The 22,679-nt window shown below is 51.4% G+C and overlaps 1 protein-coding gene across 3 annotated transcripts; it reads left to right on the top strand.

Annotated features, from left to right (window-relative positions):
- The first annotated feature begins 5,415 nt into the window (after positions 1-5,415).
- Positions 5,416-20,777, top strand: Ddr1 (discoidin domain receptor tyrosine kinase 1). 3 transcript variants are annotated; one of them, XM_076857797.1, is made up of 18 exons: positions 5,416-5,579; positions 9,938-10,070; positions 10,167-10,269; positions 10,460-10,688; positions 12,168-12,315; positions 12,556-12,655; positions 13,124-13,310; positions 13,419-13,665; positions 14,205-14,300; positions 14,470-14,555; positions 15,298-15,463; positions 16,066-16,176; positions 17,267-17,511; positions 17,660-17,787; positions 18,004-18,222; positions 18,701-18,935; positions 19,524-19,673; positions 19,799-20,777. In XM_076857797.1, exons 2-18 carry the CDS (start codon positions 9,980-9,982, stop codon positions 19,937-19,939), a joined length of 2,682 nt encoding a protein of 893 aa, XP_076713912.1. In that variant the 5' UTR covers positions 5,416-5,579; positions 9,938-9,979; the 3' UTR covers positions 19,940-20,777. The 3 variants fall into 3 exon arrangements, with proteins under 3 accessions (XP_076713912.1, XP_076713911.1, XP_076713913.1); XM_076857796.1 differs by having other exon boundaries at positions 14,404-14,555; XM_076857798.1 differs by lacking the exon at positions 16,066-16,176 and having other exon boundaries at positions 14,404-14,555.
- The last annotated feature ends 1,902 nt before the right edge of the window (positions 20,778-22,679 follow it).

Raw genomic sequence — 22,679 nt, 5'->3', positions numbered from 1 at the left:
TTGGAAGAGGGAGGTAAAAGAATCTGGAAATCCTGGGCGGGAAGTGGCAATTTGCCACAGATCTAGGGCAAGTTCCAACCACTCTGGTCCTGGTTTTGTTTTTGTGTACAGCCATTATTCCACCCAAAGTCAGAGGTCCTTGAGGAGACATCACAGGATAGGTGAGGAAATGAGAAAAGACCCAGTATGTGCAGTGCCTTCATAAGATCCTCAAGATGTTCATTTCCTCATGATGTTCCTGGTTGGGGGCTGGAGGTGAACCACAGGAGGATGTGGGTAGGACACAGATGGGATTAACTCCTCCCTCCCCTCAGCCATTGCTCTGAACAGTGCATCCCACATGCTGTTCCCAGAAACCACTTATTAAAAAACACAAATCAATCATGTAATTTCCCTGCTGAAACCCCAGATCCCTTCCTCCTTACCTTCAGAATATGCCAAACTATGAAGAAGAGTCCAAGACTGCCTTTCTGATGTTACTCATTAGGATGGACAAGGCTTCCAGTCATAGCTGCACGTTCACATCCGAAGTTGGTACCTCCCTGCCCTCGCTAGTCTCTGCATATCTGAATCTGATCTAAGGCCCAGTTCTCAGTCTCACCTTCTACCTCATTCATGAGACCTGACCTGGCCCTCTTCTGGCTTCACAGTCCCTTCCAGCTCCATCTACAGCTCAGCCAGCCTGTCTTCAGCCATTATAGTCCTGACATGCCTGGCTCTGCCTCTGGACTGTAAGTGCCCCATGGTGGAATGTATCACGCTTCTCTTATACTTGCTCCTTTTTCTCTCATAATCCTTGCTGTTAGAGTCTTGCCTTGTGCACACTTTAATAATAACTGTGGAATAAATTGGGAGGTGGAACTCAGAGGCCTCAAGTGACACATCAGAAAGCCACAGAGAGAGCTGATGTTAGTGGAGTTTGAATGGTTGCTTTATCAGATAGGCCTGTACTTTGCAGATGTTACGTCATTACCACCCAGACAGACTCCTGGATCTCCATCCTACTGATGAGGTAAGGTTGTGGTACAGGACACAGCCAAGGGGAGCCAGATGGGGAGTGGTGATTTCAATCCTCTCAGTTGGCAAAGCCTTGCTTTCTCCCCTCCCCATTAGATGCTTGGCTTCCTCTCACATGCTGTGAGAGGCATCATTACTCCCTCCCTCTGGCCCCACTCTCTCCAAGTCCAATCAGGCATTTGGCTTTGAGGATCACAGTTTCCAAATCAAGAATTGGAGTGCATTGTCTGAAGATGCTGCTTGTATTTAACAGGTGATAGGTCATTGTATGTTTGAAATGGGGAGTTGTTCCTGAAATCTGAGGATACCTTCTGGCTTAAGATAATTTCTATAGCCATGGTGCAATTGGGGATGGTTCTCACTGTACCATACTTTGGGAGCAGCCAAATATATTGGGATTCAGCTTCTTTTTAGGATGCAAAATCAAAATCCCACAAAGAGGAAGTGCATTGTCAGAGACCCAGAAAGAGGTCTCCAATGGATGGACCACCCTAGTCAATTCTGGTTTCTCCGTCCTCTAGTGTCCCGCTCCACTCTTCCCTCTCTGCAGGACCTGATGCAGCTGCCTTAAGTCACTGCTAGTCAGTGCTGCTTTTCACCTATTCTCCTTCCTTTGTTTGGGGTCTCTTTGTCTGGGGTCTCCATTTGGCTCAGTCTCACAGTTCTCAGCCTCCTCTCCCATTCTCCCCAGCCTGGTTGTCCCCTCCCTCTCTCTGCGGGGGCCGAGAGGCTCTGCAAGGGGAGCGGTTGGGTTGCCATGGTCACATTGAAGCCAGCCGCAGCTGGCCCGGGCAGCTGCTCCTGGGCCCCGGGCCCTGGACGCTTGGACAAAGCCAGGCAGCCTCAGCAGCCCCAGAGCTGGGACCCCAAAGGCCCAAGGCTGGGGAGACTAGGATCCAGGAGAATCCTGAGCTGGAGGTGAGAGGGAGAAAATCAGAGCTGAACTGGGAAAGCAGAAGTAGGCACTGAAGCTGAGCCCCCCTCCCCCTTTGTGGGGAGTTACCTACCAGGTGGGCCTGGCTAGAGGTGTGGTGGGAGGAAGGGAAGGATGGGGAATAGAGATGGGGAAGAAGGGATGGATGGGGGCCACATGTGGCAAATAGATTGAGGGGCTGGATGTCCCCAAAGGGAGGGGAGGGGCCTCTGGGTCCAGCAGTCTAGAAACAGGTTGGATTCATCTTTGGGCCTCATCTCCCCGCTCCCCTCCTGTCTGTCCCGCAGTGGCCCTTCCTTCCTCATCCTCTTACTTCTCATCCCTGTGTGTGCCTTGGTTTCAAGCTCTGGGCCTCAGTCTTGTTTCTTCCCACCTCTTCCCCCTGTGTCACTTTCACTCAAACCTCTCCTCTCCCCTTTTCCTCGATTCATGTCTCCATTGTCCGCTTACCTCCCAGGGCACTTCTCTGAGGTTTGTGTTTCTTCCTTTCCTCTGTTCCTTTTCTCCCCAGACTTCAGTCTCCTCCTGAAGAGGTCTTCCTACCTTTTGCTGTGTGTGCTCTCTGTCCTCACCCCCCTTTCCCCTCTCTCACTTTCAGTTTCCCCAGCCTAGGCCTCAGTTTCTCTCTTGCCTCTCTCTGAGTTCCATCACTATTGTCCCCATAGTCTTTCTTCCTCCTCAAGGCTATCCACAGCTAAACTCTGTCTCATCTTTCTCCCAGAGCTAGGTCATCTCTTCTTCCTCCTTCACACTCCAGGCTTTGATTTCCCATTTAAACTTGGTAAAAAAAAAATAAATAAATAAAAAAAATAAACTTGGTGACATTAAGTTATGACTTACACTTAGGGCCTTTCACATTCCCTCCCCCTCCCCCCACCAGTTTCTTCCCACTCTCCCCAGCTGCTGACCCAACCTGCTTCCCTCAGAGGCAGTTGCATCTCAGAGAAGGGACTATTGTGTGTGTGTGTGTGTGTGTGTGTATGTTTTGTAAGGCCCATCTGGTCCATCCTCCCTCTCACTGGTCCTGCTGGGCTTTCCTGCAGTGGTCGGGTGGTCTGTAGGCCTCTGCAGGCCCAGAGCTGGGCTTTCTTCTCTACGTGCCTCTCCTCACATTTTTTCAGCTGTTACCCCTCCTCTCCTTCCTGGGCAGCAGGAGGCCATAGGCTTGAAGGGAAGAGCAGCCCAGGCTGAGAGGGCATGCTTGGGGGAGGGATGGAAGATCCTTTGGGGATCTGGAGGAGATGGGGCCTCTGTGGTTGAGAGTAGTATAAGAAATAAGGGATGGGCACTGGGAGCTATGGATGGCGGGCAGAAACTCTTGGCTTTTGGTGTTGTTCTGTGGGCCCCAGGATGGCTGGGATTTCCCTCTCTGGCCCCTGGGAATCTCGGCTCCAAGCCCCGCATTCCAGCCGGCTCCAGACCCCTTTCCGTTGTCACTTGATTCCACTGGGCCCCAGCCTTGCATCCCTCCAACTCCTCCAGCCCTGGGCTGGGTGAGGTGGGCATCACCGACTAGGAATTTCATCTGGGAGAATGAGAAGAGTGGGCAATGCTTTCAGGACTCTCTGGCATCCTCTACTCTCCCCAGTGGACACTTCTGTCCATATCAGCATGGGCCTAGGGTGTGGAATGTCCCATTAGGATGTGAGGAGCTGTAGCTAGGCCTGGCCAATCTTCCCAGGGCTTCCCCAGAAAACAGCTCTTGGGAGGAGGGGCTAAGTGCAGACCCAGGTGAAGTTACTGGGGAAGCCTTGGCCCCACCCCCAGCCTGGCTCCACCCCGGGCACGCCTCTCCCGCTCCAGATTTCCCAGAGGCTGGCGCACAGGGGTAGGTGCTCTAGGGAATCTCTGGGGGTTTGGGGGGAGGGCAAGAGGCACTTTTCCCAGTGACCATGGTGCTGTTAGCAGGTCCCTTAGCAGCTGGAGTGTTGTTGGGTTTGTGAACCTATGCCCGTGTATGCCTAGGCCTTTCCAAAGGGTCAGCCTCTTCCTGGTAGTGCTTTTGTGTACTTGTCTGATTGGGACTTCATGTTTCTTTGATGGGACTGTTGTTTGAAACTGTACACAGGGTGTGAGTTTATATCAGCTGTGAGGTGCAATGGGGTGGAGATCAGCAATACAGCCAGACCTTATTGTGATCTGACATTGTCTAGGTGGTTGGCAGGTGTGGGGTTGTGGAGAGAGGTGGGGCTGACAGGTGGTGCTGAAACATCCCCCATGACAAGCTCTTCTGTCTCCTACCTCACCTGTTCACTGCCCAGCAGTTCTCTCTTGTCTATCTGTTCTGCTTTCATCTTTTCATCTTTGTTGGCTGTGTCTGGTTTTCAGTGTGTCTCTCTCTTCTTCCTCCTCTTGGGAATGTAGCTCAGTGGTAGAATGCTTGCCTAGCATGCTCAAGGCCCTAGGTTCAATCTCCAGTACTGCCCCAAACAAAGATCAGCCCCTACCAGATGTTACCAGTATCCTTCCTCTTCCTCCTCCCCACCACTAAATTCGTCCTGGTTCCATTTCTAGTTTCTCTTTGCCAGTGATCCGACCCTCCTGTCCCCACCAGGGCCAGAGCTGGCTGGGCCTAAGGAAAGCTTGCCCTAAGGAGGATTTCTGAGCCTGGGCAGGGAGTCCAGGGGAACCAGGGTCTGATAATCTACACTCTAGAGATCCAGAGAAGACTGGGGAGTGGGCTGCCAGGGAGAGGAACTGAAAGGAGGGGATAGAGAGAGGAGGGGGGCTGGAAGAGGGTGGCCCTCCATCAGGATCTGGGGCAATCTAGGTAGGGCTGTGGAGGACGGGGCCCCAGAAAGCGCCAGAGAGAAGCAAAGGTTGGTGGTGTGAAAAGAGCGACTCTGGCTGGACAGGTGAGCCCTGTTCCCTTCCCCCTTCTGGTTCCTGTTGCTGGGCTGGGCGCCGGGCCTGTGGGAACCCGCTCCTTCCCCAGTGCCCTAGGGCTCTCCCCCTCGCCTCTCTCCAGGAACCAGGCCCAGAAAAGGGGGAGTAGGGAGGGGCGCCAACCCCTCCTGGGGCCTGCGTGTGGGGGGCCCTGAGCGGGTAGCAGCAGGCCCCCTGGCGGTGCTCTTTGTGGGGAACTCAGGGCGGCGGGGGATGGGCAGGGAGCGGGCCTGGGTCCGCAGCGCCAGAGACTGGGCTGCTGGCTAGGACCGGCGACCGCGGGGATGGCGCGCCGAGGAGGGGGTGGCGGACGAGTTACCTGGGGAAGGCCGGGCGCGAACGGGAATGTGGGGTGGGCGTGGCGGGGCGGAGAGGAGCACGGGGGCCGCGAGGGCTGCGTAGGGCGTGGGAGCCAGGGGTCGACTGGGCCCGGGAGGGGGAAGGGAGGTCGGCGAGCCCAAGCGTGCGGCACGAAGGCCGAGGGGAGGGAGCGCGGGCGGGAGGAGGAGGGCGGGGAGGCGGCGCCTGGGCCCGAGCCGCCCCAGCTCTGGCTCCTCTCCCCGGAACAGGCCCCCGACAGCTGCTCGCGGGAGCCGCCTCCCGACACCCGAGCCCCGCCGGCGCCTCCCGCTCCCGGCTCCTGGCTCCCTCCGCTCCCCCTCCCCTCGCCCCGCCGCCAAGGAGGCCCTACTCCGGGCTCGGACGCCTGGTTCTGCGGTTCTGCTGGGAAGAGCGATGAGAGGTAGGGGGAGCGGCGGGAGGACCACGCCGGCGGGGGGCGAGGGCGGCGCCTGAGGGTGAGGGCCGGCGGGGAAACTCCGTCTCTTCCTGCGGTCCCAGTGCTCTGGTTCACTCTCTGACCTCCGAGAAAGTGTCCCAGCCGTGGGGAAGACCCCCTTCTGTACTCGTTGTGGCGGAACTGATCCCCGGGAGGACAGGTGCGCCTATGTGGCGCCACTGATTCATCTCACCCGTCCCGGGAGAAGCGGCTCGATCTGCAGCCGGCCAGTCCTGTGGGCATCTACTAACTGTTAAGCCTCCACTCGGACAACTCCCAGTTGGACAACCTGACCACAGCCCAGCAGGGAGAGGGCTTGACACCTAACCTACCAGGGACAATCGGCTGGATGGCTGGTTGGTTCTGCCATGAGATGAGGTCACTACCCAGTGAGTAACACTTTCAGAGTCCCACCCCTTCGTCCCCAGCCTTCACCTTACAGGTCCAGTGTCTGACTGGCACTGGGACTTACTGTTGCTAAAGGGATGGTAGGTGTGTTCAGAATTTAGTGGTACTGTTGAGACAGGTGAAAGAAGAATGTATGAGGAAATGGAAAAATAGCTCTTGTTCTTACTGTTACTCTTCCCATCCAGGTTTCCACCTGCCCCCACCCCGCTGACTTCCTTCTGGCTTTGTCACCCCTGTATATGATCAAGAGGTGTGCCTAGTTCTGTTTGGTTCCTGTGCCTGAGGACCTTATTGTGTCTTACATTGTCTTCTATAGGAGCAGGCATCTGCCATTTTGTACTTACAGGTGTCTGAAGGTGGCCATTCACTAAGTGCTGGGATTGGACTTTAAAGAATGCCAAGGTGTGGATGTGATGGATGTGTGCATGAGTATTGGTATTTGCCCTGCTTCTGAAAGCCTGTGAAGGGTTGTCTACCCACAGGTGTGTATGCCTGGGCTACATTTAGCCCCAGTGTTTACACCCCACTCAAGAAGTTTGTGTGTGTGTGTGTGTGTGTGTGTGTGTGTGAGAGAGAGAGAGAGAGAGAGAGAGAGAGAGAGAGAAAGAGAGAGATTGGGGTGGGAGGCAGGGTTTGGGAGAGAAGAATGAAGGCCCTGAGGTAGGGTATCCTGGCTCCTGGCTTGTAACTGGTTGTAAAGGGGATAGCATTGTGGGTCTTCTGGGTCTGGACTTGGGGTGTCTGACTGTGGGGTCAAGCCAGACCCAGTGGATAGAGATTTGTGGTGTTGGAGGACAGATTGCCCCAGACCTTGCTGTTTCTCCTTGTTTTTCTGCTAGGCCCTGAGTCTCTGAGCCTGTTCCATTTACCTCTTGCTTTGTGTCTCTGCTCTGTCTCCCCTTGTCTCCTGTCCTCTGCCAGTCTTTGTATTTCTGCCCCAGGCTCCTCTCTGCTCTGACTCTGATGACTCATCTGGGATAGGCATGAAGGTTACTCTGGGGAACAAGGGCTCCGCTGTTCCCAGAGAGGTGGGGGTGGAGAGCAGCACCCAGAAATTCCCAGCCAGTATCCTGGGATTCTGGCAGATGGCTCCCCTGCACCGGGGTGCTGGACTCCCAAGGGACTACTCATGGTGCCTTTTGGTTCCAGGTTCTCCTTTGATAACCAAGTGACCCCCCACAGTCATCCCCTTCAGCTGCTGCTTCATGGCTATGGGGTCTCAGCTGCCTCTTACATTCCTACCCTCGAGCATTGTGGGAGCAGCTGGAGGAGGACAAAGAGATGGGGGACTATCCCCCCACTCCTCTTACCTCCTGAGGTGACCTGACTTCCCTGTCATTAAACCCGCCCTCATCTCCAAGGCAACTCAGCTTTTTCCTCAGCCCTGGGCTCTTCCTTCAGAAGCAGCTACCTTTAGAAAGTGGGAACTGGAGGGGATGGAATGTCAGGCCCAGTAAGGAAAGCTGGGGGCAAGATGCTTTGGACCTGATGGTGGGGATGGGGTAGGGTGTGAGAGGTGTCAATAGGGTCCTTCAAGATTCCAGGGCCTGGAATGATGTGCAGAGCTCTGGCAAGACATAGGTTAAGATAGCTTTTCTTGAAGCCTGTGCGGGGGACAGTGGATACCTGGGTGTGTAAGGAGATGCCAGTCGGAATGGTTTGAGATAGGGTAAGCTGCCTGGGTTCCAGGGGAACAAAGTCGAGATTTTGAAACTTTAGTGGGCACAGATAACTTGGGGATGCAGAAAGTCTCTGGGGCCTGAGGGTCTGCTTTTCTCCAAAGTTCCCAGAAGATGCTGAGGCTGCTAGTCTAGGGTCCACACTGGGCTTTGAGGGCTGCAGGGGACAATGGGATTGGAAGGTGCTGGGATCCTGCACTTAGGTTCTGGGCTTCAAGGTTGAAGGGGCCCAAGGTCAGCAGGTCCAGGCTTATCTGATATCTAATTTTATTGTGTCCTTAACAAGGTGTTGCTCAACCTTTCCTAGAGCATCTTTGCTTTTATTTATTTATTTTTGTGCCAAGGATTGAACCCAGGAGTGCTTAACTACCCTTTTTACTTTTTATTTTCAGACAAGATCTTGCTAAGTTGCCCAGGGCCTCACTGTGTTGCTGAGGCTGGCTTGAACTTGCAATCCTCCTGTCTTAGTCATCTGAGCCATTGAGATTATAGGCATACACTATAAAAAGATGTATCTTTGCTTTTTGGAAATTAAAATAATTTTTATTTTGTTTTGTTTTGTTTTACTTTGAGTTAGGTTGTGTTCTTGCTAAGTTGCCTATGCTGGCCTCAAACTCAAGGTCCTCCCACCTCAACCTTCCAAGTAGGTGGGATTATAGACATGTGCCATGGTACCTGGCTCAAAATGATTTTATATTCTTTTATATATATTACATGACTTTACACACATGTATAAGTATTATTTTAGTAAAGTAGTACCATTAGCATATCTTTTTTCCATTTTTGTTTGCTTTCCCAACTCTTGGCCTATTCATGTTAACTCATGTTCTGTTGCGTATCCTCTCTACACATACACGTGTACAAACACAGGTGTTCGTTTATTCTTTGCTTACAGAAAGTAGGATAACCCTTTATACTTCTGTATCTTGCTTTTCATATTCAACCATGGCACAAGGAAATCATACCAAGTCAGAAATTTATTGCTTCTTTGTTACTTTTCATAGCTGCACAGAAGCCCACTGAACCTTATTTTTCTCATCTGGTCCCCTGTAGGCATTCACATGGCTTACAAATTTGGGTCCTTACAAAGATGCCATCTTTATAAAACCATTCTTCTGAGACTTCTCCCATCCTTTTTATTAGATCCTCAGGAGGGGAACTTGGGATTTCAGGGGAAGTGAATTTTTAATTATAACGATACCACTAGATTGTTTTCTAGTAGTAGATGATGATGTTAAATTCCTACTGTCTAGCATGGTGGCTCCCTTTTCACCACTCTCACTACCTATAAATATTAAAACCTTAGAGAATATCTTGTTAAGCTAGGTACAGTGGTGTGCTACATAGTCCTTTTTCCTGGAGGTTAAGGCAAAAGTATTACTTGAGCCCAGGAGTTGGAGACCAGTCTGGGCAACATAGCCAGACCCTATATCTGATTTATATTTCCCTGACTCTATAGTGATTTTCACTGTTTAAAGATAAATGTTTGACTGGGTTTGGTGGCACACTCCTGTCATTCCAGTGACTCGGGAGGCTGAGGCAGGAGGATTGCAAGTTCAGGGTAAGTCTCAGGAACTTAAAGAGGCCCTAAACAATTTAGTGAGGCCTTGTCTGAAAATTAAAAGTAAAAAGTGCTGTGGCTGTGGCACAGTGGTTAAATACCCCTGGATTCAGTCCCTAGTACCAACAAAACAAAACAAAACAACAAAATACAAATGTTTGTTGGCAACTGTACTTTTTGCTCTTCTATGAAATGACTATTCAAATCCTTTTGGCAATTTCTCTATTGTATTATTTATATACTTTTTTCTTGTTGATTTGTAAGGGTCCTTTGTTTATTGTAACTGTAACCATTTTTCTGTTCTACATGTTGTCTACATGTTTTTGAAAATTTGTTGTTTGTTCGAAGTCATTGTAAATGGGGTGTAGGGGGGATGGGGCTCTAGGCATATTATTTAATGGATCTTTAGACTACTTTCTTCATGTGTTAAATATGGATAGTAACAGAATCTACCTTTTAAAGTGACCGAAGATAAAATTATGGATTCTGTTTAAAGGTTTAGCCCAGTGTCTGGGACATGGGAGGCATTCTAAAAATAGAGCCAGTGCTATTCAACAATGACCATTCTTGTCATTTTACTGCTCTTATCCCCAAGACAGCCATCCTGTCTTTGCTGTTGGCTGTGACTCAGTGCCCCTTATTAACTTACCCTCTATCCATTTTGTCCCCTGCAGAGATGCTGCCCCCACCCCCTTAGGCCTGAGGGATCAGGAGCTATGGGGCCAGAGGTCCTCTCATCTCTACTGCTGCTGCTACTGCTCTTGGTAGCAACTGGAGATGCTGACATGAAGGGACATTTTGACCCTGGTGAGAAGAATGAATCTTGGGTCCCTGCTGGGCAGGGCTTGGGGTGGGGAGTAAGGAGTTGAAGGCCTTGACCCATCACATGCTGTGTTCATCCAGCCAAGTGCCGCTACGCCCTGGGTATGCAAGACCGCACCATTCCAGACAGTGACATCTCTGTCTCCAGTTCCTGGTCAGACTCCACTGCTGCTCGCCACAGCAGGTATCTGGCACATTTGGGGCTGCTCTGGGACCTTTATTTGCCCTTCCAGACCATCTGACCAAGCTAAGAGGCTTTTGAGAGGTTCTTTACCATTGAAATCCCAGCAGTCCAGTGGGAGCAGGTTGTAAATATTAGAGACAGACTCAGACCTACTGCCATATGTTCCCTGTGACCTCCTTCCCCCTCCCAGGCTGGAGAGCAGTGATGGGGATGGGGCATGGTGTCCTGCGGGACCAGTGTTTCCCAAGGAGGAGGAGTACCTACAGGTGGATCTACGGCGGCTACACCTCGTGGCTCTGGTGGGCACCCAGGGACGCCATGCTGGGGGCCTGGGCAAAGAGTTCTCCCGCAGCTACCGGCTGCGTTACTCCCGGGACGGCCACCGCTGGATGGACTGGAAGGATCGCTGGGGTCAGGAGGTGAGGCTGGTTGGGGCAGTGCCCAAGGGAGGCTGACTCCTCTCTCCTCCAGTGACACTTAAATAGCACCTGAACACTGATGATGCTCCAGTTATAGCATCTTCAGTGCCGGCTTCTCCCCTGAGCATTACTCAGTATTGCAAACTGAGGACATCCTGGACCTTGCTAAGTCAGTTTTTGAGCATCTCATACTTATCATTTACTTCCCAGGTGGAACTCCCACCTTAAACCTGTTCTTTCACTGGAGATATAGCTCAGTGGTAGAACACTTGCCTAACATGCACAAGGCCCTCGGTTCAATCCCTGGTACCACCAAAAAAGAAAAGGAAAAAAAAAAAAAAAAGACAACCTGTTCTTCCCCAGCTTTCTCAGATCACAAAATTGCTGAGTTGCCCAGACCATGAGCTAAGATGATATTCCCTATTTCTCTTCCTCTTACCTCCTTCTTCCAAAGCATCAGCAGGGCCTGCCTGCTGTACCTCCATTGGCATTTCTTGAATCCCACCACTTCTCTCCACTCTACTGACCTAGGCCAAATGCCACCCCTGTCAGCTAGATGAATGCAGCAGTCTCCAAACTGTTCTGCCTGCTTTGCTGCCCCTTTCTGCCCTGAAGTGAAATCTCCACTTCCATGCTACATATAGCAGAACTTAAAAAATGTAAATCAGACATATCATCCCAGTTCTCGGCCTGCCACTGGTATTCCGCTCTGCCAGAACAAAAACTAATCTTGAGTGGGCACGGACTTGAGCCTGACCTCTCTCTGGCTGTGCCTATGCTTTGCTCTGCCTTGGCCTCACTGCTTTGCTTGCTCTTCCTGGAACAAGCCAGGGCTCATTCCCACATGACAGGACATTTTTACTTGCTGTTCTCTAGGCCAGGCAAGCTCCTCCCCCAGATACCCACAGACTCCCCCTTGCTCCATTTTCTGAGATGTTACCTCGAGAGCCTTTGCAGACCACCTGCCTCACTGTTCTGTCCCCACATACTGTCTTTTGTTCCTCATAGCTGTTTCTCCTACTGTAATCTCAGTTCTGTGAAGGGAAGGACTCATGTTTACCAGTGACGATATGAGTGTCACAGAGTTGGCACTCAGCCAGTTTTGGCTGAATGAACAGAAGGAATGGGATGAAGCAAGAGGGGGAAGCTGAGGTGGGGTGCAGGGCTCTGAGGGATTGGTTAGGATCTGGAAATAATAGCATGAGTACTTGGAGACAAATGGAGCCAGGCAAGGAGAGGGGGACTGAGAATGGAGTTGGAGGTCAGACCACCAGGGCCATGAGAGATGTCAGAGATCTCTGCTGTAGACCCATATTAACAAATGCCTGGCTGCACCCCACAGTACTGTGCACTCAGTATCACCCTTCAAGCTTTTTTTTAGTGGCCACTGTGGGCTGGTCCAGGGAGCAGCAGATAGCTGGGAAGTTAGATTTGATTCAGGGCCCTTCCTACCCATCCTCCCCATTTCCTGGCCCACAGGTGATCTCAGGTAATGAAGACCCTGGGGGAGTGGTGCTGAAGGACCTTGGGCCCCCCATGGTGGCCCGCCTGGTTCGCTTCTACCCCCGGGCTGACCGTGTTATGAGTGTCTGTCTGCGAGTGGAGCTCTATGGCTGCCTCTGGAGGGGTGAGTAGGTCAGCCCCCAAATAATCCATTTTCAGTTCTGGGGACTGAGGGTGGGGAGTGTAAAGAAAGGCACCCAGGATCCTTTCTTGTATTGGGAAGCTGTCCCTCTGGATGTGGAGGGGACTGGTCAACATTGCCTCCTCCATGATACAAAAAAGGGACTGAAATCTCCCAAGCCTGATGCAGGGGTAGGGAATGGAGGCTTTTTGCCTCTAATACCCCTCCTCCCACCTGCCCCAGATGGACTTCTGTCTTACACAGCCCCTGTGGGGCAAACGATGTACTTATCTGAAGCCGTGCACCTCAACGACTCCACCTATGATGGATATACTGTTGGCGGGTGAGAGGAATGGGCCCTGCAGGATGTGGAGCCTGGGGTGGGTGGGAGGCCAGAGTGTGTGTGGGGTTTTGGTAAGTAGTCTGGGCAGTAAAATGGAAGAACTGGGGAGAGAGATCTGTTAGGTGGGATGGAATAAATGGTAGCAAGATGATTATTAGCCCATAAGTCAGTAAAAATTAGAAAAAGGCACCCTTTGGCTAAGATCATCTTATTATGGAAATTATCATAATAGTGATTGAGTAGTGTACCTCAGAGGGTGCCTTTGTGCAGTGTGTCATCTGCAAAGTATCTGTGATGGCCTGGTGTGGTGGGTTGTTAGAGGAGAGAGCTGCAAGAAGTTTGGTTGTGTGGGAATGGGATGAATGGATGGGAGCCAGGCCGCCCAGGCCACTGGGGTGGATGTGTAAAGCACCTGGGTAGTTGACACCCTCTTCCCTTCCAACCTCCCCTTTTTGTTCCCTTCTCCAGGCTGCAGTATGGTGGTCTGGGCCAGCTGGCAGATGGTGTGGTAGGGCTGGATGACTTTAGGCAGAGCCAGGAACTTCGAGTTTGGCCAGGCTATGATTATGTGGGATGGAGTAACCATAGCTTCCCCAGTGGCTATGTGGAGATGGAGTTTGAGTTTGAGCAGTTGAGGGCCTTCCAGGCCATGCAGGTAAGTGAGCCTGCCTCTCTGGGAAGGCTCTGAAGCCAGGGTGGGTGCTGCTTTGGTACCATCAGGGCTCTCCGGCTCTGACCCTGTGTCCCTCTCCCTTCTTCCCAGGTACACTGTAACAACATGCACACACTGGGAGCCCGCCTGCCAGGCGGGGTGGAGTGTCGCTTCAAGCGGGGCCCTGCCGTGGCCTGGGAAGGAGAGCCCATGCGCCATGCCCTGGGAGGCAGCCTAGGGGACCCCAGAGCCCGGGCTATCTCAGTGCCCCTGGGTGGCCGTGTGGGTCGCTTTCTGCAGTGCCGCTTCCTCTTTGCGGGGCCCTGGTTACTCTTCAGTGAAATTTCCTTCATCTCTGGTAAGTCCCTGGAGTATGCCCAATCCCCAGCCCCTGGGATTGCCAGCTGACTTAATTCTTAACCCTGTAATACCCCCAGAATATCCATTCTTGGTATCATATTGTCCCAACACCCATGAAACTTCTCTACTGGGGTGGAAATAATTGGCATCTCTTTTTCCCTTGTTCCCTGTATCTGTTTGTCTTTTCTTTATGAGCCTTTCACTCATGACTGAACCTGATTCAGTCCTTTGGACAGTATTGAAATACTTCTGTATTAGTTTAGTCTACTCTTTTCTAAACCTCCTGATACCCATCACCATCCACTTGGCGGGAAGCCCTCCATTTTCTCACCATTCAGTGACTAAGGGGTTAACATTTGCCATAGTCAGGGGCTCTGTTCCACCATGTTCTCTGATTGATTGGTGTTCTGACTGACCAGTGGTGGCCTATATTGTCACCCCTGCTTCTATTCAATTCCCTAGGTTTCATGCATACATACCTCTAGGGGGTCCCCTTCTCCTCCCCTTCTAATTGCCTCTTCTCTTCCTTTCCCCCAGATGTGGTAAATGACTCCTCTCAGTTTCTGGGGGGCACCTTTGCACCAGCCCCCTGGTGGCCTCCTGGCCCACCTCCCACCAACTTCAGTAGCTTGGGTGAGTAGGCTCTTACGTGGGGCCCCCTCCCAGGGATGTGGACCTTGCTCATCCTTCCTCCCTGGGCCTCCCTTCTGGGTGCTGACCCTTTTGCCTCTGCCAGAGCTGGAGCCCCGGGGCCAGCAGCCTGTGGCCAAGGCAGAGGGGAGCCCGACTGCCATTCTCATAGGCTGCCTCGTGGCGATCATCCTGCTGCTGCTGCTTATCATTGCCCTCATGCTCTGGCGGCTGCACTGGCGCAGGCTCCTCAGCAAGGTGAGTGGTGCTGGTGGGATGAGGGTGGAGAAGTTGCTCCCAAAGAGCCCCTCACTGTCCAGGCACAGGCATATCACGGTCCAGCAGGGCTGGCAGGGCAAAGACTAATAGTGTAACTAGAGACCACTTTTAAAGGTGTGAGCTGGATACAGGGCATTACAAGGAGCGGGTCACTTTCCCATTCCTGTGGTCCTGCTAGGGCGAGAGGAAGCTGCAGTATCAAATCCCTGGGAGGAGTGAGTCTGGAGAGGGTGCCTTGAGCTGAGGGGTGGACTTTAGAGCAGGGATACAGGCTGTGGCAGTCCAGTCCCGAGGGATAGGATGGGAGAGTAAATCCCCTGACATCATTTTCTCCCTTCAGTTTCTGGTTGGGGTTCTTCTCTCACCAACCTTAACCAGCTAGTGGCAGTCCACACTGGTCATTCTGTTGGGGCAGGAGTGGTGGGAAAAGATGGAGAGTAGAGTGAGAGGGGTAAATGGAAGATGCTTGGATTCTCCCAAGTCCTTGTCTTCTTGGGAAAGTCCAAGGTGCTGGTACACATTAAGGTTGATAAATATGGGAAGTTACTTAAATGCTCTTGAACTTTAGTTTCTTTACCTGTGAAATTGGGCAAATGTAGGAGCTACAACTGTAGGACTATTGTGAAGATTAAAGAGGAGAACATAGGAACAGCACTTACAAGGTGCCAGGAAATGTGTGCTACGCAGGGCAACACTTAACATTGCCCACTCCTCTAACAAGGCTGAGCGACGAGTATTGGAAGAGGAGCTGACAGTTCATCTCTCTGTTCCTGGGGACACCATCCTCATCAACAATCGCCCAGGTCCCCGAGAACCACCCCCTTACCAGGAGCCCCGGCCTCGTGGGAATCCACCCCACTCTGCTCCCTGTGTCCCCGGTGGCTCTGGTAAGGCCTTCTTTGTTCCAGTCCTACCTCCATCCTCTCTGCCTGTCTTCTTATTGTATCCCTCTTTCTCTCTCTCCAATTTTTACTTTTCCTGTCTTCCCTAGTTTCAATTTATTTTCTTATTTCTGTGCCTCTGTTCACCTTCTTCATCACTCCATGTCTTGACCATATAATCTTCCTGAAGGATTTCCCATCTATTATCCATAATCCCCAGTGGTCTCATTCTGTCTCTGTATCATACATACATTTCTCTGTATTCTCTGTTACTTTCTACTGTGTCTCCCTGACCCCTCTCTTCTTTTTCCTAGACTCACCATGTTTAATCCTTCCTTCCATCTATCTATACATTCATACTACCATCATCTATTTATCTATATTTATATATCCATTTGTCTATCCATCAAATCGTCTGTTTATCATCCCCATCTATTGTCCATTAATCACCAATCTACCAGCTCTCCACCACTCTCCAGGTCCTTGTTTTATCCTCTCTTAGTACATTCAATCCCATCACCCTGGTCTTGCCCTAGTCCAGGTCTCCCTGTCTGTCTAGCCTTGAGTCTCATCCCTTCCCCGTGTCTCCCCCCTCCTTCTCCCGACAGCGCTGCTGCTCTCCAATCCAGCCTACCGCCTCCTTCTGGCCACTTACGCCCGTCCCCCTCGAGGCCCGGGCCCCCCCACACCCGCCTGGGCCAAACCCACCAACACCCAGGGTAAGCCCCTCTGCCCCTGGGCTCCACCAGGCTCCCCATACCTCCACTGGGGCAGGGAGAAGCCCTCACACCTTGCACTCCCTCTCCTCCCCACTGTGGCCTCTTCTGCTCTCCTGAGCTCCCTGGCAGAGCTCTTGTGCCCTTCATTCACCACTATTGCTTCTTGCTCCTTTTGAAGGCCTCCCCCTCTAGCCGAGGTGTAGTCCTATTGGTCTTGGCTCTGTCCCTTCCTCCTCTCATACCCTGTCTCTACAGCTCTCCAGAGCTGGAGAGGAGGTTGCTGTGGTGCCCCAGGTTCTCTTGTAACACCTTTATTCTCCCCTTTCTCTAGAGCTGCAAGGAGGGCCTCTCACCCTGGGCACTTGCCCTCTTCCCCCATGTGTCCTCTCTTCGCAGTCCCAGAGGTGAAGGCTCACACTCCACCCTTCCTGTCTCTCCTCCCCTCCTCCGTGTTGCCTTCTCATTGTGGTCCCTTCCCCAGCACCAAGAGGGGATAGCTCTGCTTTCCTGCCTGTCTGCAGACAATTGTTTTGGGGGCTGTAAGGAACCGTTGCCCTTTTCCCTCTCTGTGTGCCCCTGTCTCTGCCTGTCTTTGAGCTTGGTGTGTTGGGTTGGGGAGTTTGGGTAACCATGGCAGGGAAAAGTCAGGCTATGAGAAGTGGGAGAACAGATAAGTGAACAAGAGGAAGTTGGTGGTGAGTGGGACAAAGGTTTGGAGAGTGAAGGAGACTGGATGGCTGAACCCTTCTTCTTTGATGGTGGGTAGATGAATTCCTCTTCCATCCAAGACTCATCTCATGGTCTCTTAGGCTATGCTGGGAGATCCCTAGACAGTAAGATTTTATAATAGTTTTTGATCAACCATTTTCATTGTCTTGAAAAATCCCCTAGAGTAGTTAATTCTTATCTCACCCCAGTGCTTTCTTTGGTTTGAGGTTGGTGGTTGGAATACTGAGGAGATGCAGGGTGGATTCAGTCTCTCACCCAAATGGAAGACATGGAGGGCCTTGGGGAGGCTGGGGTGTGAACTGTGGCTCTTAGGGGTTGATCCTGATGCCTTGTCCTGTTTTCTTTCTCCTCACTCCTCCAGCCTGCAATGGGGATTATATGGAGCCTGAGAAGCCAGGTGCCCCGCTTCTGCCCCCACCTCCCCAGAACAGCGTCCCCCATTATGCCGAGGCTGACATTGTTACCCTGCAGGGCGTCACCGGGGGCAACACCTATGCTGTGCCTGCACTGCCCCCAGGGGCGGTTGGGGATGGGCCCCCCAGAGTGGATTTTCCTCGGTCACGGCTCCGCTTCAAGGAGAAGCTTGGCGAGGGCCAGTTTGGGGAGGTAAGGAGGATTCCTTCCTGGTCATCAGTAGTGTCTGCCCTGACTGGGGGCTTTGATGTCATGCCTGCTTGGCCAAAAACCTTACCATCTGTGCAATGTTACTCCATTTGATTTTGTGACCTTCTAGGAAATGACCTTCTTTCTCTAGGTGCACCTGTGTGAGGTAGAGAACCCTCAAGATCTGGTCAGTCTTGACTTCCCCATCAATGTACACAAGGGACAACCCTTGCTGGTAGCTGTCAAGATCCTACGGCCAGATGCTACCAAGAATGCCAGGTGAGTATCAGGAATGGTATCTGGAATAAGGGAAGGGAGGCCAAGAAGAGTAGGGAGCAATGTAGAGAGAACTATGGTATGAACCAAGAGAGGATTGGTGTCTGGGGTGGGAGGTTTGCTTGTGTGCTGAGGGTGGAGGCAACTTTTCCTTATGAGCAGGAGGGAAGGTGCAGGCCACCCCTTGGTGCTCCCTCCACCTTCTTCCTGCTTCCCCAGGAATGATTTCTTGAAGGAGGTGAAGATCATGTCACGACTCAAGGACCCAAACATCATCCGGCTCCTGGGTGTGTGTGTGCAGGATGACCCCCTGTGCATGATTACTGATTACATGGAGAATGGAGACCTGAACCAGTTTCTCAGTGCCCATCAGCTGGAAGACAAGGCAGCCGAAGGGGCCTCCAGGGATGGGGAGGCTGCCCAGGGGCCCACCATCAGGTACCCATGTACCCAGGCAAGGACTTCCTTGAGAACTCCCAGGCAGTTCTCCTCCTCTTTCAACTTCAGTCTTAAGGGAAAGAGAGGAGCATGGGGGAAGAGAGGCAGATAGAGATTTCAGGAGGAACTGGGACCATAGTAATCCAGAAACTTGGCCAGAAAGGCTGGAGATTACTGAGTGTGGTGAAGGGACTTAGACGCTGCTATGAATTCCTTTCTGCCCTCCCTCAGCCTTATCACCCCTGAGTCCAGATGGCAGAGCCTAATAAAACACAAGCTCCCCAGGGTTGGATGAGCTAGAGAGGTTGAGTGGCAGCCCGCATTGGCCTACACATGGGTATTCCCTCTCCTCCCTGGGAGCAGAAGTGACGTGGTCCTGGGGCTAGGCTCCCTTTCTCTCCCGGACAGGGATGTTTGAAGAAGGGAGGAGTCTGGGGATGACTCCCAGTGACTCCCAATAATTGCCTTCCTTGCTCAGCTACCCGATGCTCTTGCATGTGGCAGCCCAGATCGCCTCAGGCATGCGTTATTTGGCCACACTCAACTTTGTACATCGAGACCTGGCCACACGGAATTGCCTGGTTGGGGAAAATTTCACCATCAAAATTGCTGACTTTGGCATGAGCCGAAACCTCTATGCTGGGGATTATTATCGTGTGCAGGGCCGGGCAGTACTGCCCATTCGGTGGATGGCCTGGGAATGCATCCTCATGGTAAGCAACCTGAAGAGAGGTGGGGTGGTGGTGGAGGAAACCAGCTGCCATTCTCAGTTCTGTGGCTCCTTTAGTCATTTGCCTTCTCTGGGCTTTAGTCCCCTCATCCATAAAATGAGGGTCTCTCTGGCTCAAGGGACTAGAGAAATGAGGAGCAGCAGTATGATGGGTTCAGGCACCAAGAGCAGAGGATACAGAGGATAGTCAGAGTAGCAGAGAGATAAGAGATAAGAATATAGGAACTCAGGAACCTTGTCTACTCAGGAGGGGTGCTCTGCAGGAGGTCTTGGGGGAGCTCACTCAGGCCAGGAATTCTGAGCCATATTTTTACTAGAGACAGAAGGACCTGGGGGAAGATTCAGGGTCGGGGGGCAGATGGAGACAAAGGATAAGTAGAAGGAAGAGAGAACTAAAGCATGGGAGAAGAAGCAGAACTCTAGGGAGAGAGGACCAGCTTGTTGGGAAAGGGACCAGCTGAGGAGAATAGAGCCTGAGGCTGGGAAGAGTCAGGCTGGGTGGCTTTGGGCTTCTGCACAGCTAAGCTGCCTGGTGCCCTTCTCTGCCTTTGTTGCCCTTTCCTTGTGCCAGGGGAAGTTCACAACGGCCAGTGACGTGTGGGCCTTTGGGGTGACTCTGTGGGAGGTGCTGATGCTCTGTAGGGCCCAACCCTTTGGGCAGCTCACCGACGAGCAAGTCATCGAGAATGCTGGGGAGTTCTTCCGGGACCAGGGACGACAGGTCAGAGCAGAGGGAGGGGAGATGGATTGCAGTGGGGGTGGGGAGGACTGGGAAGGGCAAAGCATGTCATCTTAGAGATTTGAAGAACCTCTTCCCTGCCTCTCATCCATGTTGCCACAATACAGGTGTACCTGTTCCGGCCACCTGCCTGCCCACAGGGCCTGTATGAGCTGATGCTTCAGTGCTGGAGCAGGGAGCCTGAGCAGCGACCCCCTTTTTCCCAACTGCATCGGTTCCTGGCAGAAGACGCACTCAATACAGTGTGAATCACAACATTCAGCTGCCCACCCACTTGGGGAGCAATCCAAGGGAAACCAGTGATACTAAAACAAGAGGAGCCTATATGGTATCCCCACTTCACCCTCTTCCAGCTGCCCAGCACCAAGAGAGGCAGTGTGACAACAGGTGGGCTGGGCCTGCCCAGAGCGCTGATAACTCCATTTTCAGTGGATATATGCTCATGTCCACGTCCTGTTTCTCCTTCCATCTCCTCCTTAGAAGCTCCTGCCACCCACCCAGCTGGCCCTATGGATGGGATCCTCTCTGACTTCTTTCACCATCCTTTGGGGAAGGGTGGGGACAAATGAAGGGCAGACACTGGACATGGCCTGTTGAACACCTGGGTCCCACTGGATGACACTGGTTCCTGGGGAGTTGGCTGTGTCCCCAGCCTCTCTCTTCCTGTCACACACTGGACCCCACTGGCTGAGAATTTAGGGGGTAGAAAGGACAAGAAGGGAAGAAAGCTGTTCCCTGAGCCTACCCCAGAACTGTTCTCAGCTTTGGCTTCCTCCTCCATCCCCAATACACTGGACCTGGGGATTCCCTACTACCCACCTGCCACCTGTGCTGTAGCTAGAACTTCTCTAAACCTGTACATTTCTGTGGAGTAAACTGGGATTAGGGGAAAAGAGGGAGTGATGGCCTTTGGCCTTGGGGTTGGACATCTCTATTAGCTGCCAAAATGGTTTTTCTATAATCACTCGGGGTTTGTACATTTTTGGGGGGAGAGACACAGATTTTTACACTAATATATGGATCTAGCTTGAGACAACTTTAATCCCCTGCATTAGGCAGGTAATAATAAAGGTTGAATTTTCCACAGCTCTGAGTGAGTTTCCTGGGCTAAAATCTGCCTCCTACCAACCCATTTCCTGTCTTCCTTTCTTCTTTCTCCCTGGTCTATTTCCTACCACCTACCTTTGTCCAGCACAGTGGTCTGTTTCCACATAATCCAAGCCCTTGCCAGTGGGACCTCATGAGACTGCATGAATATGTGAACTCGGGAATCTTGTCTACTCAGAGGGGTGCTCTGCAGGAGGTCTTGGGGGAGCTCACTCAGGCCAGGGATTCTGAGCCATATTTTGTGCCAGGAACCCTGTTGGCAGTCTGGAGGTGTTTCTTGACCCTTCCTCAGAATTATGTTTGTTTTTTCCTCCCTACTACTGGAGATTGAACCCAGGGCTTGTGCATGCTAGATAAGTGCTCTACCACTGAGTTATATTTCCAGCCCTTTTTATTTTGAGATAGGGTCTCATTAAGTTGCCTATGCTGGCCTTGAATTTGTGATCGTCCTAGTTCAGCATCAGCAGTAGCTGGAATTAGAGGTGTATGTCACTGTACCCTACAGGATTATGTGTATAGGTTTTTTTGTTTTGTTTTTTTGGTACTGGGGATCGAATCTGCAAGTGCAAGTGCTTAACCACTGATCCACATCCCCAGCCCTTTTAAATTTTCTTTTTTACATTTGGAGACAGGGTCTTGCTAAGTTGCTTAGGGACTTGCTAAATTGTGGAGGCTGGACTCAAACTTGCAATCCTGCCTCAGGCTCCTGAGTCACTGGGATTACAGACATGCAATACCGCTCCTAGCTCCAGGACTGTTTTAAAATTCATAAAATATGGATCATAAGATTGAAGGATTACCAATTGACTTACTTTGCCAAAATGTTAAAAAATTATGATAGTAACAAATATGCTTCTCTTAGTAATGAACAAACTATTTTGGGAATTCTATAACCCCTGTAGTAGGACATAAAAATATATTTCTATTAGTGACAAGTCCCAGGTATGACTGATACTAGGGGAGGGGTTTGCTTGCATTTATAATTGAAGGAAATGCTAATTTTTAGTTAGAGGTTGAGGTTAATAAAAATAAAAAGTATAATTTCTTTTTCTTGCTCAAATTCTAGGACCCTCCCTTCCCCTGAGGGTCTGGGGAAGGTGAGACCCCTGGATTAGGCTGACCAAGTGTGCAAATGATCGAGTGTGAGCTGTCTAGTTGGAAGCCAGAACCATAAGCCTAAATGATTTGAGGCCCAGAAGGATGAGATCAGCCACAAGTCCTAAGAAAGCATTTAATGAGGAGTCTGAATTTGGTTAAAAAATAAGCAATCAGTTCCAGATATTGGATGAGGCAGACCTGTCTTAATAGCAGTTTGTGTGAAATAAGACCCCCCTTGATATTCACAAAATGAGCCAAATGGTTAATGAGGATAACAATAAGACTGAATTAATAGACTGAATTAATAGACTCTGAGACTGAATTAATAGACTCAGGGTTCTGGTCACAAATCTAATAATCCTGCAAAAACCTACACAGGTCAGACCACTGTGCACTGTAATTTAAGATGGGCACTGGCAGGTTAAGAGTTTAGAAGCCAGAACCCAGAATAATAAGCAATAAAGGCTAAGTAGTAAACTGATAATGCCCAAATCTCCAAGCCCAGACTCTCAAGCTCTAGACCTATAATGCAACCTGAAGTTCACGTGAACTTCAGTCTTAACATGTTCAAACCTCCTCCTCCACAGTATCCTGACTCAGTGAGTGGCAGCCACATCCACTCAGCTGCACAAGGTATCATCCTTGACAACCCTCCTTCCTTACCCTTACCTGCCATGGCCAATCCAGTACAAAGCTCATTTGGTTCTGCCATCCCAGTCTTCTAGGAACTTGTCATTTCCATCTTGATTGCCCTCCTGATACTTCCTCCATCTTCCCTGGACC

The sequence above is a fragment of the Callospermophilus lateralis genome, chromosome 6, assembly GCF_048772815.1.
Source record: "Callospermophilus lateralis isolate mCalLat2 chromosome 6, mCalLat2.hap1, whole genome shotgun sequence".
Classification (NCBI taxonomy): Eukaryota; Metazoa; Chordata; class Mammalia; order Rodentia; family Sciuridae; genus Callospermophilus; species Callospermophilus lateralis.
Note: the sequence above shows the minus strand (reverse complement) of the source record. Positions and strands in the feature narration are given on the sequence as shown.

Coding starts and splice junctions, on each gene's coding strand:
- Ddr1 (XM_076857796.1), top strand. CDS start 9,980: ATGGGGCCAGAGGTCCTCTCATCTCTACTGCTGCTGCTACTGCTCTTG. Junction 13,666..14,204: donor TGAAATTTCCTTCATCTCTG/GTAAGTCCCTGG, acceptor CCTTTCCCCCAG/ATGTGGTAAATGACTCCTCT. Junction 14,301..14,403: donor CACCAACTTCAGTAGCTTGG/GTGAGTAGGCTC, acceptor TGCCTCTGCCAG/AGCTGGAGCCCCGGGGCCAG.